This window comes from Hordeum vulgare, chromosome 7H (assembly GCF_904849725.1).
Source record: "Hordeum vulgare subsp. vulgare chromosome 7H, MorexV3_pseudomolecules_assembly, whole genome shotgun sequence".
In the NCBI taxonomy this organism is placed as follows: Eukaryota; Viridiplantae; Streptophyta; class Magnoliopsida; order Poales; family Poaceae; genus Hordeum; species Hordeum vulgare.
The window spans coordinates 315,059,551-315,073,130 of NC_058524.1; the positions used below are offsets into that span (position 1 = coordinate 315,059,551).

Here is a 13,580-nt window from a genome sequence, read left to right on the forward strand (position 1 = left end):
GTGAGTTAAACGTGAACAAAAATCCGTAATGCTATCTGACATGCACAAGGATCCTAAAGGTACATATTTTACATGTTCGATAATACTGCACCATTAGAATATCTATGCCTTCGGGTCCGATTCTCAGGCCTTGCATTCTCCCGTTGCAACGCACGGACTCTTTTGCTAGTATATATATATATATATATATATATATATATATATATATATATATATATATATATATATATATATAAAATGCTAGGTTCCAGGCTCACTAGGAAACATGTTTGTGTGTTGCAACGCAAGAAAAAAAAATGACATTTTCGTACCCCAATGGCCCAAGCACGCAACCACACTTGACAACATCATTAAACTCTAATGCATGTGGTTTCAACGAAAGGTCACCAAGTGCTTCCTTTTCGAGATTTAGATATCTCCATTGTATGTTGACTCATACTATATAGATCCACCTCGGTAAAAAAGGTTTGATGAAGTCGTGCAAAATACCTATGAACTATATTGCAAACTTGGACAGCTACGATAGAAGGATTGAGTAACTTAGCAAAAAAATGATTCAAATGATGCACACACCACATATATACAGTTAGAAAAAATGAGCACGCATGGAGGGGAAAATTAAGTTGAGAAGCTACTGTTAGAGTTGTGTCGAATATTGTGTATAAGGTAGGTTACAGTTGGATTTGTAGTTGTATTGTGTTTAGATAGGATATGGAGTCGTGTCCAAGCAGGACACTTGTATCCTAGGCCTCTCATATATAGCAGGCTAGACACACGATGTAACCTATGCCAACATAATATCACAGGCGTGCACGAGGAGTCGGTGGCGTGTGCCGGCGCCCAAGACGGCCAGGGTGCGGTATTGTGACGGTGTCACGGGGAGGAGCGCCCGTAGTCATGCCCCGGGGATGTAGCCATATCGGTGAACCTCGTTAACAAATCTCGGTGTCGTGCTTGTGTGATTGCTTGGTCCTCGGATGATCTCGGAGGTACGGCGGGGCTGGCTTGTTAGAATAAATCCGAGGCACTCTGTCGATCATCCGAGGACCAAGCAATCACAGGAGCACGACACCGAGATTTGTTAACAAGGTTCACTGATATGGCTACATCCCTGGGGCATGACTACGAGCGCTCCTCCCCGTGACACCGTCACAATACCGCACCCTGGCCGTCTTGGGTGCCGGCACACGCCGCCGGCTCCTCCTGCACGCCTGTGCTATTATGTTGGCATAGGTCACATCGTGTGTCTAGCCTGCTATATATGAGAGGCCTAGGATACAAGTGTCCTGCTTGGACACGACTCCATATCCTTTCTAAACACAATACAACTACAAGTCCAACTGTAACCTACCTTGTACACAATATTCGACACAACTCTAACAAACTTCACCTTCGCGAATATTCTCCACCACCTTGAATTCGTCCATGCGTCAAACTTCCATGTACATTGGACTTGAGCTTATCCCATGAGCATCGCTGCTACTCCAAAGACTCCATGTGACTCCACCTGCAACTTGTAGTTCCTTCTTTTCCTGACCATAGTCAACGCTGAACGAAATTAAGCTCCACATTACTCTAATTACGCTCCCAACTTCAAGAGTATCCAACATCATCACACACCGATCACTGACCTACATGAAAGTGAATAACTCATATTGGATGTCGCACATAAGAGTTACCCGAACTCAACATCACCGCTCTTCCTTGACCGCCCGTGTGAAACTTGAAGGAATTTCACCATTGCTTGTAGCCATCTCGAGTCAAATTCGCAGTTTGTCTCACCACATGTATGGCCACCAGAGCCCTGGTCCGTCTCCATACCCCGTGCGTACCGCACGCCTCTCCGCAGTCCCGGTCGAGTCTCGAGGGTCGTGAACCCACACCACTCAACCCCCACTGCAAAGTACCACCGATCATCACCGACTGATGACGAGTATCATGTTTCCATCAGACCACCGAGCTCCAGTCCGAACCACGTGTCACTCCCTTTTCCCCAAGTGAAGTCCTTCAGACTCCAGCTCCACCTTCAACATGACTCCATGGTAGATAATCAGTCCATCCCTTGCGCCCCGTCGACTTCAAGCTCACATGTGCACCGTCTTGAATCAACCCCGCGCCATAGTCTTGTCGAAGCCACACAAGCCCTAGAGCTTGCGCCGCGTGTTTCCATGCCCAGAAGTCGGTCACCATCAGCATCACGCTCCTATGTTGTCGTCGCCGATCCTACCACCGTCTTCAATACCAACCGACTCGCGTCGATCCGTCACACTGTCCAGTCCGACCCACCGAAATCGTCCGACTGCACGACACACTCTAGGCTCGCAAATCATCTTCTGCGAATTCCCATCCATCACATGATAATTCCATCTTAGCCGGCATGAATTCCTGCAACGCCTTCAAGCATCTTTTTGTGTCTATAATCTTTCACCCATGTCTGCAATAGCTCAAGGTTTTCAGTTCCATCGAACTTCTCCACCTCGAACCTGATACCCGTTGGCGTCATGGTTCTATGTACAGCTGACCCTGCGAAAAATTAACTGAGCTTTCCATGCAATGCCCCGAGTACACGACAAAACCTCCGCGTACTACTAGAAAAACAGAAAGAAATAAAATCTTTGGCCTTCACGTGGTGGCTCCCTTGCACAAAAAACTTCCAATGCTAGCTTTGCCTTGCCACGACCTTCTGCTTTCCAATGGATGCATATCAATGACTTCTCTCCGCGATCGAATCCGCTGCTACCACTCCGTGTCGTACGAGGACTAGGTCCTCCTTTTGTTTCCAAAACAAATCTCATGTATGTTGTTGTTGAGCAGCCTCGCGTGCATGCAATGCACCAGCCACCACCAGCCCCGCCGTACCTCCAGCCGGTTTAGTGCAGCATGCTCCTGCTTCAGCCTTTGCGCCCCTGCGCTGCAGCGCCAGGGCCTTGCCCGACCTACGTTATTCCGCATGCACACACTCCTACCAGCCGCATGTTGCTCCTGATCACTTTTTTCTTGCAAACACGACGCACACCATCGCGAATCCTTCCGCTTTGAGCAAACTGGACCACAAGCCGCCAATCCTGGTCGAGTCCTTGCACGTCACCAGGTTTCGTCGACAGCTTCGTGTTCTCCTCTAGATCAAGGATCCACAACCTCCGAACAACCTAGCTCATGATACCACTTGTTAGAATAAATCCGAGGCACTCCGTCGATCATCCGAGGATCAAGCAATCACACAAGCACGACACCGAGATTTGTTAACGAGGTTCACCGATATGGCTACATCCCCGGGGCATATGACTACGGGCGCTCCTCCCCGTGACACCGTCACAATACCGCACCCAGGCCGTCTTGGGCGCCGGCACACGCCGCCGGCTCCTCCTACACGCCTGTGCTATTATGTTGGCATAGGTTACATCATGTGTCTAGCCTGCTATGAGAGGCCTAGGATACAAGTATCCTGCTTGGACACGACTCCATATCCTATCCAAACACAATACAACTACAAGTCCAACTGTAACCTACCTTGTACACAATATTCGACACAACTCTAACAGCTACATCCTATTCATAGATGGTAATCATAGGCAGCAGTCAGGGAACTAACACAAATACTCCCTCCGTTTCTAAATATAAGTCTTTTTAGAGATTCTACTATTGAACTATATACGGATGTATGTAGACATATTTTAGGGTGTAGTTTCATTCATTTTGCTCCGTATGTAGTCTCCCATTGAAATGACTACAAAGACTTATATTTAGAAATGGAGGGAGTATATAGGTAAATGAGAGGCGAGAGAAAATTAAGGCAGTAGAGATTGAGGGACCGGAGAGGTAGGACAACGCAGAGGCAAGGACGAGGAGGCGTGAAGATTGGATGGAGCAAAGGAGATGCGCCATAGGGGGAGGATGGCGTGCAGCGGCGGATCACCACCAAGTCAGGTGACGATGAGGGGTAGGTGTGGTCATGACGGCTGGAGGAAGCTCATGAGGGACAAGAGGGCGTGGGGCGGAGGGGATGGGAGGGTGTGGTGCAGACGTGGGTGGCGATAAGTCGGTGGCTACGACGGCGGCGACACGTCGGAGGAGCTCCGGCTCGTTTCGTTCATCTCGTTCCACGAGGGCAGTGATGTGTTTTCTGAACTGCGTGGGTTTAGAGGGTTTGGAGAAGATTGGAGGGGCTCGCCCGGACAAAACCGTGCATGCCAAATGGGCTCTCGAGGATATTCGAAGTTCCTGGCCCCTCGGGGATTATCCTCTCAAATCCCTTTCAAAACTCCTCTACCAAATGAGACCTAACACACCTCTCCAGATCCCTCCAGGGGACCTCCTATTCAGCGCCTTCAACGCCGGTTAGGGAAACCGGCGCCTGCGGTGCTCCTCCCTCATGGGCCGGCCCATGTAAAAATGTGTTGGTCATTAAAAATTTGAAAAAAGTTCACACAATTTCAATAAGTACAGATTTGCAAAAAATGTTCAATTATTATGAAAAAAAGTTCACTAATTTTTGAAATATGTTCATGAATTTTCAAAAGGTTCAAAGAATTCAAAAAAATCATCGATTTTGAAAAAATTTCATCAATTTTAAAAACAGTTCACTGATTTTGAAAAAAGTTCATTAATCTTAAATTATGTTCATTAATTTTTAGAAATGTTCACGAATTTCCAAAACAAATCATCGATTTTCAAAACAGTTCACCGATTTCAAAAAAAGTTCATGGACTAAAAAAAGTTCATGGACTAAAAAAAGTTCATGACGGATCTTTACATGGACCGACCCATTGCAGAGCGCTGCAGGCGCCGGTTAGCAAATTTTGCCTGTAACCGGCGCATGTGGCCCTAAATAGGGTTTCCGCCTGTCCATACCCTATTGACCCAAAATCAAAGGAAAACCTCTATTTTTTTGGACCCCATCGGCTAACCAAACGGCAACGGTGCGGCCAAATGAGCTTCTCGTGCGGGGTTGCTTCAGAATGACGGGCATTGTAGCGCTTTTTAAACTATCATAATAAGAAGCAACATAGAGTAGTAACATGCATATGTTATTACTTCCTTCGTCCTAAAATAACTGTCTCAACTTTATACTAGCTCTGATACAAATTTATACTAAGTTTAAGACCCTTATTTTGGGATGGAAGGAGTATATTATTAGTTTAAGTTATTATCTCTACAATGGGTGTTAATAGAGGTGGTAACATAGAGGTTTTTATTTATTAAATTATAGAGTCATCTTGTCTCACTATGTGTTATGTTACTCATAATATAAGTAACTAATTATGTTACTCAATTTCTTTCTCTACTCATTAATTTACTGTCACATCACCTTTTTTGCTTATATCACATCTATGTTATTACTTATGTTGCTTTCATGGTGGGTAGTTTTATAAAAGTAATGAAACACTGGCTCCGCTTGGAATGGGTGTGAACTTATACACCCATATTACTTTAGCAGGTGTATATCATCAGCCATATGTGATTTCCAACCGGAAAAGAAAACCATATGTGATTTCCAACCGGAAAAGAAAACGACATATTGAGGTCTGTATCTTTTATACAGGACGTTAAACTATCCAGATTTATTAGAATAGGGATTTGTGCTCTCTTGTGGGCTATATGGAATACCAGAAACGACATAATATTTAATGGTAAGAAATTCAACAATTTTTTGCAGGTCATTTGCCGAGCAACGTCCTGGATCCGTACGTGGTCATCACTCAGTCTTGCGGACAGCAGGGAGCTTATGGCTACTGGGTGCAACCGGTGGGAGATGGTCGCATGGGTTATCTTCAACCGGTTTGGATGGCGTGCTAGTAATAGACTGGGTGTATAGGCATCGTGGTCTGCTATTAGTTACGCCGGATGTGCGTTTTTTCTTAAGAGTCTGTTTAGTTTCAGATCCATTTTATTTTCAGCCTTCAGGATTGCTTTGAACTATTTTGTTACTTTGGATGTTTAATAATATGGCTGCATGCATCGATTGATGCAGAGGCCGGAGGATCGTTTCCTCCTTTTCAAAAAAAAAATACAGGTGTAAAAGTGCGTAACAATCCAATCAGGCCCTTATGCTCATACGTAGTCTGAAAAGAAAACGTGTAGTAATATCAGGACTCATTGTTGTTAGTGATACAGCGCAGTTTTTTCTTAGATCACACATCAATGACCACGCGTTACTACAGATTTGTTTCAAATGTAGTGGCACTTGAACCACTACAGATGAGCCTAGGAATCTACGTACGGCTAACTGTGTAGTACACTATACGTTACAAGAGATGGACTTATTTCATGGCGTAGATTAAATGAAACTGCAGGTGACAAGTGCATATGCGTTTGCAGGTTCAGGTTGTCTGGTTGAGCACGCGGCGGAGCTTGATCTTCTGGCTCTCCATCCGGGCTTCTAGAAGCTTTGCCTTCAGGCTGTGCCTCTGGACCAGCTCCATGCAGCCTCTGAAGCCACAGTTCATCGAGTCCGGCGAGCTCCATGGTTCCATGCTTGGGGAGCTCTGTCCCATACCCCGATTTGCAGCTTCGCCAGAGTAATAATACATATTACCTCTGTTCAACGAGTTCTCCACCTCCACCTCCTGGATTCCATGGTTTTTCCGAGGGCAATGCCCCCAGAACTTTGATATTGCCGACTGTTTCTTCTTGTGCTCCACAACTTTGATATTGCTCATGTCATTCTGCCAGACCTCCTCCGAATCGTCTCCACTTGTCCAGGAAATTCCGTCACATACTACATTGTTGACTGAAGGTTCGCTTCCATTCCCGTTCCATGAAAAGCTTGAACCCTGAACGTCTTGGTGGCTTGTAGTCTCCCAGCTGTTCCCATCTTCTATTTCACTGTCTTGGCAAGGGTTTCTATTGGTTGGATTCTCCAGCCATATATCAGCCCTCTGCGCCTTGCATCGTCCGAGCTCATGGCTCGGGAGGAGCTCCTCGAATATGGCTAGTATTTCCTCCGATGCTGCAGGCGTCTCATACTTGAACTGAATCTCCTGGTCCCTCACCAAGCCAATTTCCCTTATAATGTTCTCTGCTTCTCCTACTAGAATGCTGATGTCTCCCTTGGCACAACCCAAAGAGGCGACAAAGGCCTCAGCATCCTGTTGCAATTTGCATAGCTCACCATATTTGTCTTCAAGAGTGAGCCTTGCATCCACAAGTTTCATCTGCACCCGCTCTTCACGCCATACCTCGGCCATCTGTAGCAACTTTCTGTCCTCATCCACCTCCCCCCTCAGTTTCACAAAGTTCCGCTCCAAGACTTCAATATCGGATTTTTGTTCCTCGACCTCCCTCGCCAGTTTGTTGCACACCTCCTCGGTCATTTCCCGCATCTTCCTCTCCTTGTCATACTCCTCCAACAGATTATTGGCTGCCAATTTGACCTCCTTCAACTCGTCAATAAGCTTCAAGTTAATGTTCTCTAGTTGTCTCCGGTTCTTCTTCTCATGGTCGAGGTCTGCCTTCATATCCTCAAGTACGGATTGGGCCTTCTTGTGTTCTCTCCTCCACCAGGCTGCTTTCTCCTCCCTCAGTTTCTCCAACAACCGGTCAAGCTGCTTCTTAGCTGACAACCGGTCAAGCTGCTTCTTAGCTGACGACCGCTCAGCTTCTAGCTTGTCGACCCTATCTTGCGCACGCTGGAGCTCCATGTGGAGTATATTAGCATGAGTTTGCCCTTGCTGTTTTTCAATGAGATCAAGTTGGTTGGCAATCACATAGGCACCATCCAATTCATCCCCCTTTACGCTCTCAGACTCCCACTTTGTTGCATTCTCCAAGGTGGTGATTGGCATCAAAGCTGGGGCTAGATGAAGTTGAACCTACACAATTAAATCCACAAAATTAATTGTACACCAGTTTAGGTGCCAGTGAGCAAGCCGCGCACGAGACAAAGCCACAGGAGTTTAACCAAGTAAATTCTAGCTTTACTTTGTGGAGCTCTTCGCTGTGTTGCTCCAAAACGGAATTGGGGCTTGAAGTCTCAACCTTCAGACCATGTTTGTGACCAAGATGATGCTTCCTGAGAAGCTGGACCTGCAGATGTCTCGGTATAAACTGCCATACAAGTAAATGTGACCAAGAAGTGAGGACAGGCGCAACGAATTGTCAAAGTCTAATGAAAAGTCATCGTTCACTTTCATTCGGTCAGAGCAGCAAGATGTTATATGGCTAAACAAGAAAAGATCTAAGACGTATCATAACTTCTCAGCAAAGAAAACACAAAGCATAAGAGGACAGCAGTTATATAAAGATGTGCCGATAAAAACCCTGGCAGTTGCACTGCTTGGGATCAGCCAGACTTTTTCAGGAACGAACAATATCAGTGGACCGCATAACGCCCTCCAAATTAAATCAGCATGAGCCAACACACTGATGAGATATTTCTGAATACCAACAGACAAGGAAGAATTTGTTGGTCACTTAATCGACTGCAGCAACATGGTAGCTAAAAACTAGATATAGTTGGCAATTTACATAATCAACTAACTGGATCGTGAGAAAATTTCTACTGCATTGTAGGAATTAAGCCCTTCACTTCGACATACAACATAAGTGGAGAAAATGGTGAGAGGAAACTTCCCAGCCCAAACTTTCTCTTTATCACAATCGCAGAGTACTTTACACTAGACCACCTGGTGAGGTGATAGCAACTCCACTAAAAGCACCTAAAATGATGTACTCCTGCATGAAGAGCCTTGCAAGGACAAGGTACATCCATACACTAATGATCAATGCGAACCTTGCAAGATTAGCTCACAAGAAATGCGCCCATGGACGGGCAGCCAATTAATGTCACTCCCAACGATCTCTAGCATAGCTAACAGCAATAAATGTGGGGATCTATGCTTCGATTTGGTAGAACCCGACGCCTCAACGGCCGGCCATTAATTGCTGCCCGCCACGAGCAAGAATGGATGGTTGTACGGTGGTGCACTAGATAGCGCGCTTTAATGCGGGCATCGGTGTCCTGGATTCACCTCCGCAACGCCAGATTAGCAACGACATTAGCGATAATTCGAGAATACTAATTGATCTAGGGTTTAGCATTTTCTTCATTGGAGAAGATGTCGTAGGGATGGGATTATGTACCTCAAGGTCGACACGAGACTTTCCCTGACGCTCTACGGCGGGCGCCTCCTCCGACGGCCGCAGGCGCCACACCGCGGCTCCAAGCCGCCTGACGGACGAAGCGATCGGCGCCTTCTGCTCGCTGACGCCCTCCTGGCTCTCCCTGAAGCTCCATCGCAGCTTCGGGGTACAGGGCCCGCCTGGGCGACCGCTGGCAGCAGATGAGTAGTTGACGGATGAGGGGGCGATGGGGGTTTTCAGAAACCGGCGGCGGCTCGGAACGCGGAGCGAGATGGCAGAGCGCGGCATTGTGGGGGTTAGGGTTCCGGCGGTGGTGTAAACATGGGGGCGGAGAGGAGAGCCGTTGGAGGCGGCGGCGACGGAAATGAGAGGGAGCTAGCTTGGTAAGCTACCAACGAACACTTGCAATCAACAAAAAAAAAAGGCCATACAGTCAATGAAGAAAAAGGACCACGGTTCCTTTAAAAAAGAAAGAAAAATGACAACGGTTTAGACCAAATCCAACGCCCCAACCCAAAGGACGCCTACTTTATCTCTTTCTTTTTCATTTAGATCGGCTAGGTGTTCGTTGTCTCATTATGTCGGATCCGTAATCCCAATCGGTCGATTTAATTCTCATCTGCATAGAAAGCAATTTAAAATTAAAAAAGTCTGCGGTAGAGATCATGCCATCAACCAGAGTTCATGCTCGCGGCCAAGCCATCTTTAAAAAAACATCACACATTTCATGCTAACGAACAGTCCCCGTGATGGGTGAAGAAACAGGAGGCTTACATGCGGGTAGGAAAGCCGGACGTTGCTTGGTGGTGGACATGCGCGCCAACTTCGATCGTAGCGGACGAATGGTCGTCGAGCCCGTGCTTCGCGGCCATGACGGCAGCGACGACCTCGTGCTGGCATGGGTTAAGAAACCTTAGGTAGAGTAGGGCATGCTTCATGGCCGCAGCGACGAGGGCATTGTTCTTCGTGGTGGTGGCCTCGTGTTGCGAAGTGACGACAAGGGTGGTGGTGGTCGTTGTTTCGAGCTTGTCGATGTGCACCTTTAATAAAGGCGAAGTTGTCTCTATCTTTGGATGAGATGGTGGCTATCGTTTTTGATGGAGTAGACTTTGACGATCCGACTACGAACGTGTGAGGACGTCGCGCCTTAGCGATCTCTAAACCAACTTCGAGAGGTTATTGACCACTCCAGGGGCGGACCTACGTAGTGCTGAGTGGATGCCCAGGCCCCCACTCAATTTTTGAAATTTTCAGTAAAAGTTGCTTATATTTTACAAGATTTTTTTGAAATTGTTCAAATTTGTACAATAAGTGCCCCCACTCTGATTATTTGACCCCAGTCCACAAAATTTCTGGGTCCGCCCCTCGACCACGCCGGAGCACAATTAACCTAACCACCAAGGTCTATTTCCTGCACACAAACGAAGAACAAGCAAGAAACTAAAATTGCAATCTGGATATTGCGAATATAAGAGGAAATCCTTATTGATGAAAGTGGTGTTCTCTGGCGTCTTGGTGTGGTCGTAGAACACAAACCAAGAACGCGAAATTGCAGCTATCTCGAACTTGTAATCTAAACAAAACCAAATTTAAACGGTACCCTAAAGGTTGTATATATGGGGGAATAGAGGGGGATTTTCGTGGCCCCTTGGAGAAGGGGTTCGAACACAACCCTAACTCGGTTTTCCCACACATACTAACTCTAAAAATAGCCTATAATGTAGTATTTTGAAATTACATGGGTTTGGCCCAAAAATAAGATGACGCGGCACCTATAATAGCATATGGACGAATTTATGAAGTGACATCTTGTATATTTCGTCCAAGCCTTCATCCTCTCCTTATGATGGCTTCAAAGTGCAAAAATCACCACTAGAAGCTCTATTGTTCTTTCCCGCGTGTGCATCTTCTTCTCCATGTTTGATCCCGCTCCATTGGTCATTCCTCTTGTCCATGATAGGTCCTCCATTCATAAGTAAAACAAAAGTATCTAATTTAGGGAACATCATATGTTCATGAACATTAGAAGGATTTCCTCTGGTAATTGGTCCAGTATGTATGGCAAGAGGGGTTGTGGGTGTAACAATGGTACTGATGTCCTTGTCATCTTCCCCTTTTTGAAATGAAGTCATCCTTTACGGAATCTCATCTTCCTCATTCAAATAAGGCTTCAAATCTGAAATGTTAAAAGTGGAACTAACCCTATACTCTGTAGGCAGCTCAAGTTTATATGCATTATCATTTATTTTCTCTAATACCTTAAAAGGACCATCAAGACATGACATTAGCTTTGACTTGCGCAAATCAGGAAATATATCCTTACACAAATGCAACCAAACAAGATCTCAGGTGCAAAGACAACATGTTTTCTACCGTTATCTCCACCAAGTTTATATTTAGCATTGATACGCTCAATGTTTTCCTTGGTTACCTCATGCATTTTTAATATCAATTCAGCATGTTGTTTAGAATCAAAATTGGCCTTCTCCAAAGATGGAAGAGGCAACAAATCAATAGGTGCACGAGGTATGAAACCATAAAAAAATTTAAAAGGGCATTTCTTAGTAGTAGAATGCAATGAACGATTATAAGAAAATTAAATATGAGGCAAGCATTCGTCCCACATTTTCCAAGTTATTCTTCGAAACAACCCTAAGCATAGTAGACAATGATCTATTGACTACTTCAGTTTGTTCATCAGTTTGGGGGTGACATGTAGTACTAAAAAGCAGTTTAGTCCCCAACTTAGCCCATAAACATCTCCAAAAGTGGCTAAGGAATTTAGCATCATGATCCGAAACAATTGTATTTGGTACACCATGCAAGTGAATAATTTCACGAAACAAAAAGCAGCAACATTAGTAGCAGCGGTACTTTTATGATATGGTATAAAGTGTGCCATTTTGAAAATCTATCCACAACAACATATATGGTATCCCTCCCCTTCTTTGTTCGAGGTAAGCCTAAAACAAAGTCCATAGATATATCCTACCAAGGAAACTAGGTGCATGCAAAGGCATATACTCCATCCGTTCCTAAATATAAGTCTTTTTAAAGGTTTCACTAGGGTACTATATACGAATGTATATAGACACACTTCTAGAGTGTAGATTCAGTCATTTTGCTCTGTATGTAGTCCCCTAGTGAAATCTCTAAAAAGAATTATATTTAGGAACGAAGGGAGTATAAACCATGATGATTGAGCCATGACTTAGCTTTTTGACATGTAGTGCAGCGAGCAACAAAACAGTCAACATCCCGTCTCATCTTTGGCCAAAAGAAAGGTGTAACAAGTAAGTCCTTCATCTTATTCACACCAATGTGTCCCATTAATACTCCTCCATACGCCTCCTGCAACAAAACACGAACAGAGCTGGCTCGAATGCATAGCTTGTTAGCACGAAACACAAATCCATCATTAATGATGAACTTGTTCCATGTTCTCCCTTCTTTACAACTCTGCAACACATCTTTAAATTCAACATCATGCACATATTGATCTTTGATGTGTTAGGGCATATTTCTCCCTAAATGGTTTTGGTGATTGATGACAATGCTTGTGCGGACTAATCGTGTGCGTTGAACATTTCAGATAATTCATGTCTAGGCACAAGACGATTTGGTGCCCCTCAGAGTCTATCAAAGACGTTTGCTTTCTACGTTTCTTTTCAGTGGATTTGAGTCATAGGAAAGCCGTACTATTAAGAGGGGGTCCGCTTCGGAAAGGTTAGGGTGAAATCAGCACGTACACATCTGTTCTTTTGCACCTCCTTTCCTTTGCTTCAATGGAGCCCCAGTTCGTTTCCCCCTGTCTGTGCAAAGTGCCAGCGGTAGTACCGCAGGTGCCAGAGGTAGTACCGCAGGTGCAAGCGGTAGTAATTTTTTTACTACCGCTCTCTGGCGGTAGTACCGTCCGGTACTACTGGGTCGGACTTTTGCACAACCGCAGCCTCAGCCGTGGTAGGCACGGAAATAATTTTTTACTTCTGTGGTTGGTGGATTTACCGTGCGGTAGTACCACTCCTAGCAGTGGTAGTACTGCTCCTAGCAGTGGTAGTACCGATTTGCTTGGGTTGAGAGTGGGTGTAACGGTTTGATTCTTTCCCCCACTATATAAAGGGGTCTTCTTCTCCAAGAAGACTACCTCTTACCTCCCCAATCTCCATTGTTGCTCCAAAGCTCATTTACGCCCGATCTCTCTCCCTGGCCAATCAAACTTGTTGAATTTCTAGGGATTGGTTGAGAAGGCCCTGGTCTACACTTCCACCAAAACATATTTGATTCCTCCCACTAATACCTTGCGGATCTTGTTACTCTTGGGTGTTTGAGCACCCTAGACGGTTAAGGTCACCTCGGAGCCACATTCCATTGTGGTGAAGCTCTGTGGTCTTGTTGGGAGCCTTCAAGCTTTGTGTGGAGATAGCCATAACCTTATTTGTAAAGGTTCAATCACCTCCTTCAAGAGCACCACTAGTGGAATCATGGCATCTCACATTATG

General features: G+C 45.4%; 1 protein-coding gene across 2 annotated transcripts; it reads right to left on the minus strand.

Moving 5' to 3' along the window:
* Positions 1-6,058: 6,058 nt before the first annotated feature.
* LOC123410663 (synaptonemal complex protein 1-like) lies at positions 6,059-9,489 on the minus strand. Of its 2 annotated transcripts, none has more exons than XM_045103606.1 (3): positions 9,082-9,489; positions 7,921-8,025; positions 6,059-7,811 (listed from the first exon to the last, which is right to left on the minus strand). In XM_045103606.1, the coding sequence occupies exons 1-3, from the start codon at positions 9,367-9,369 to the stop codon at positions 6,321-6,323; spliced, it is 1,884 nt and encodes a 627-aa protein (XP_044959541.1). In that variant the 5' UTR covers positions 9,370-9,489; the 3' UTR covers positions 6,059-6,320. The 2 variants fall into 2 exon arrangements, with proteins under 2 accessions (XP_044959541.1, XP_044959540.1); XM_045103605.1 differs by having other exon boundaries at positions 7,921-8,046.
* Between the last annotated feature and the right edge of the window lie 4,091 nt (positions 9,490-13,580).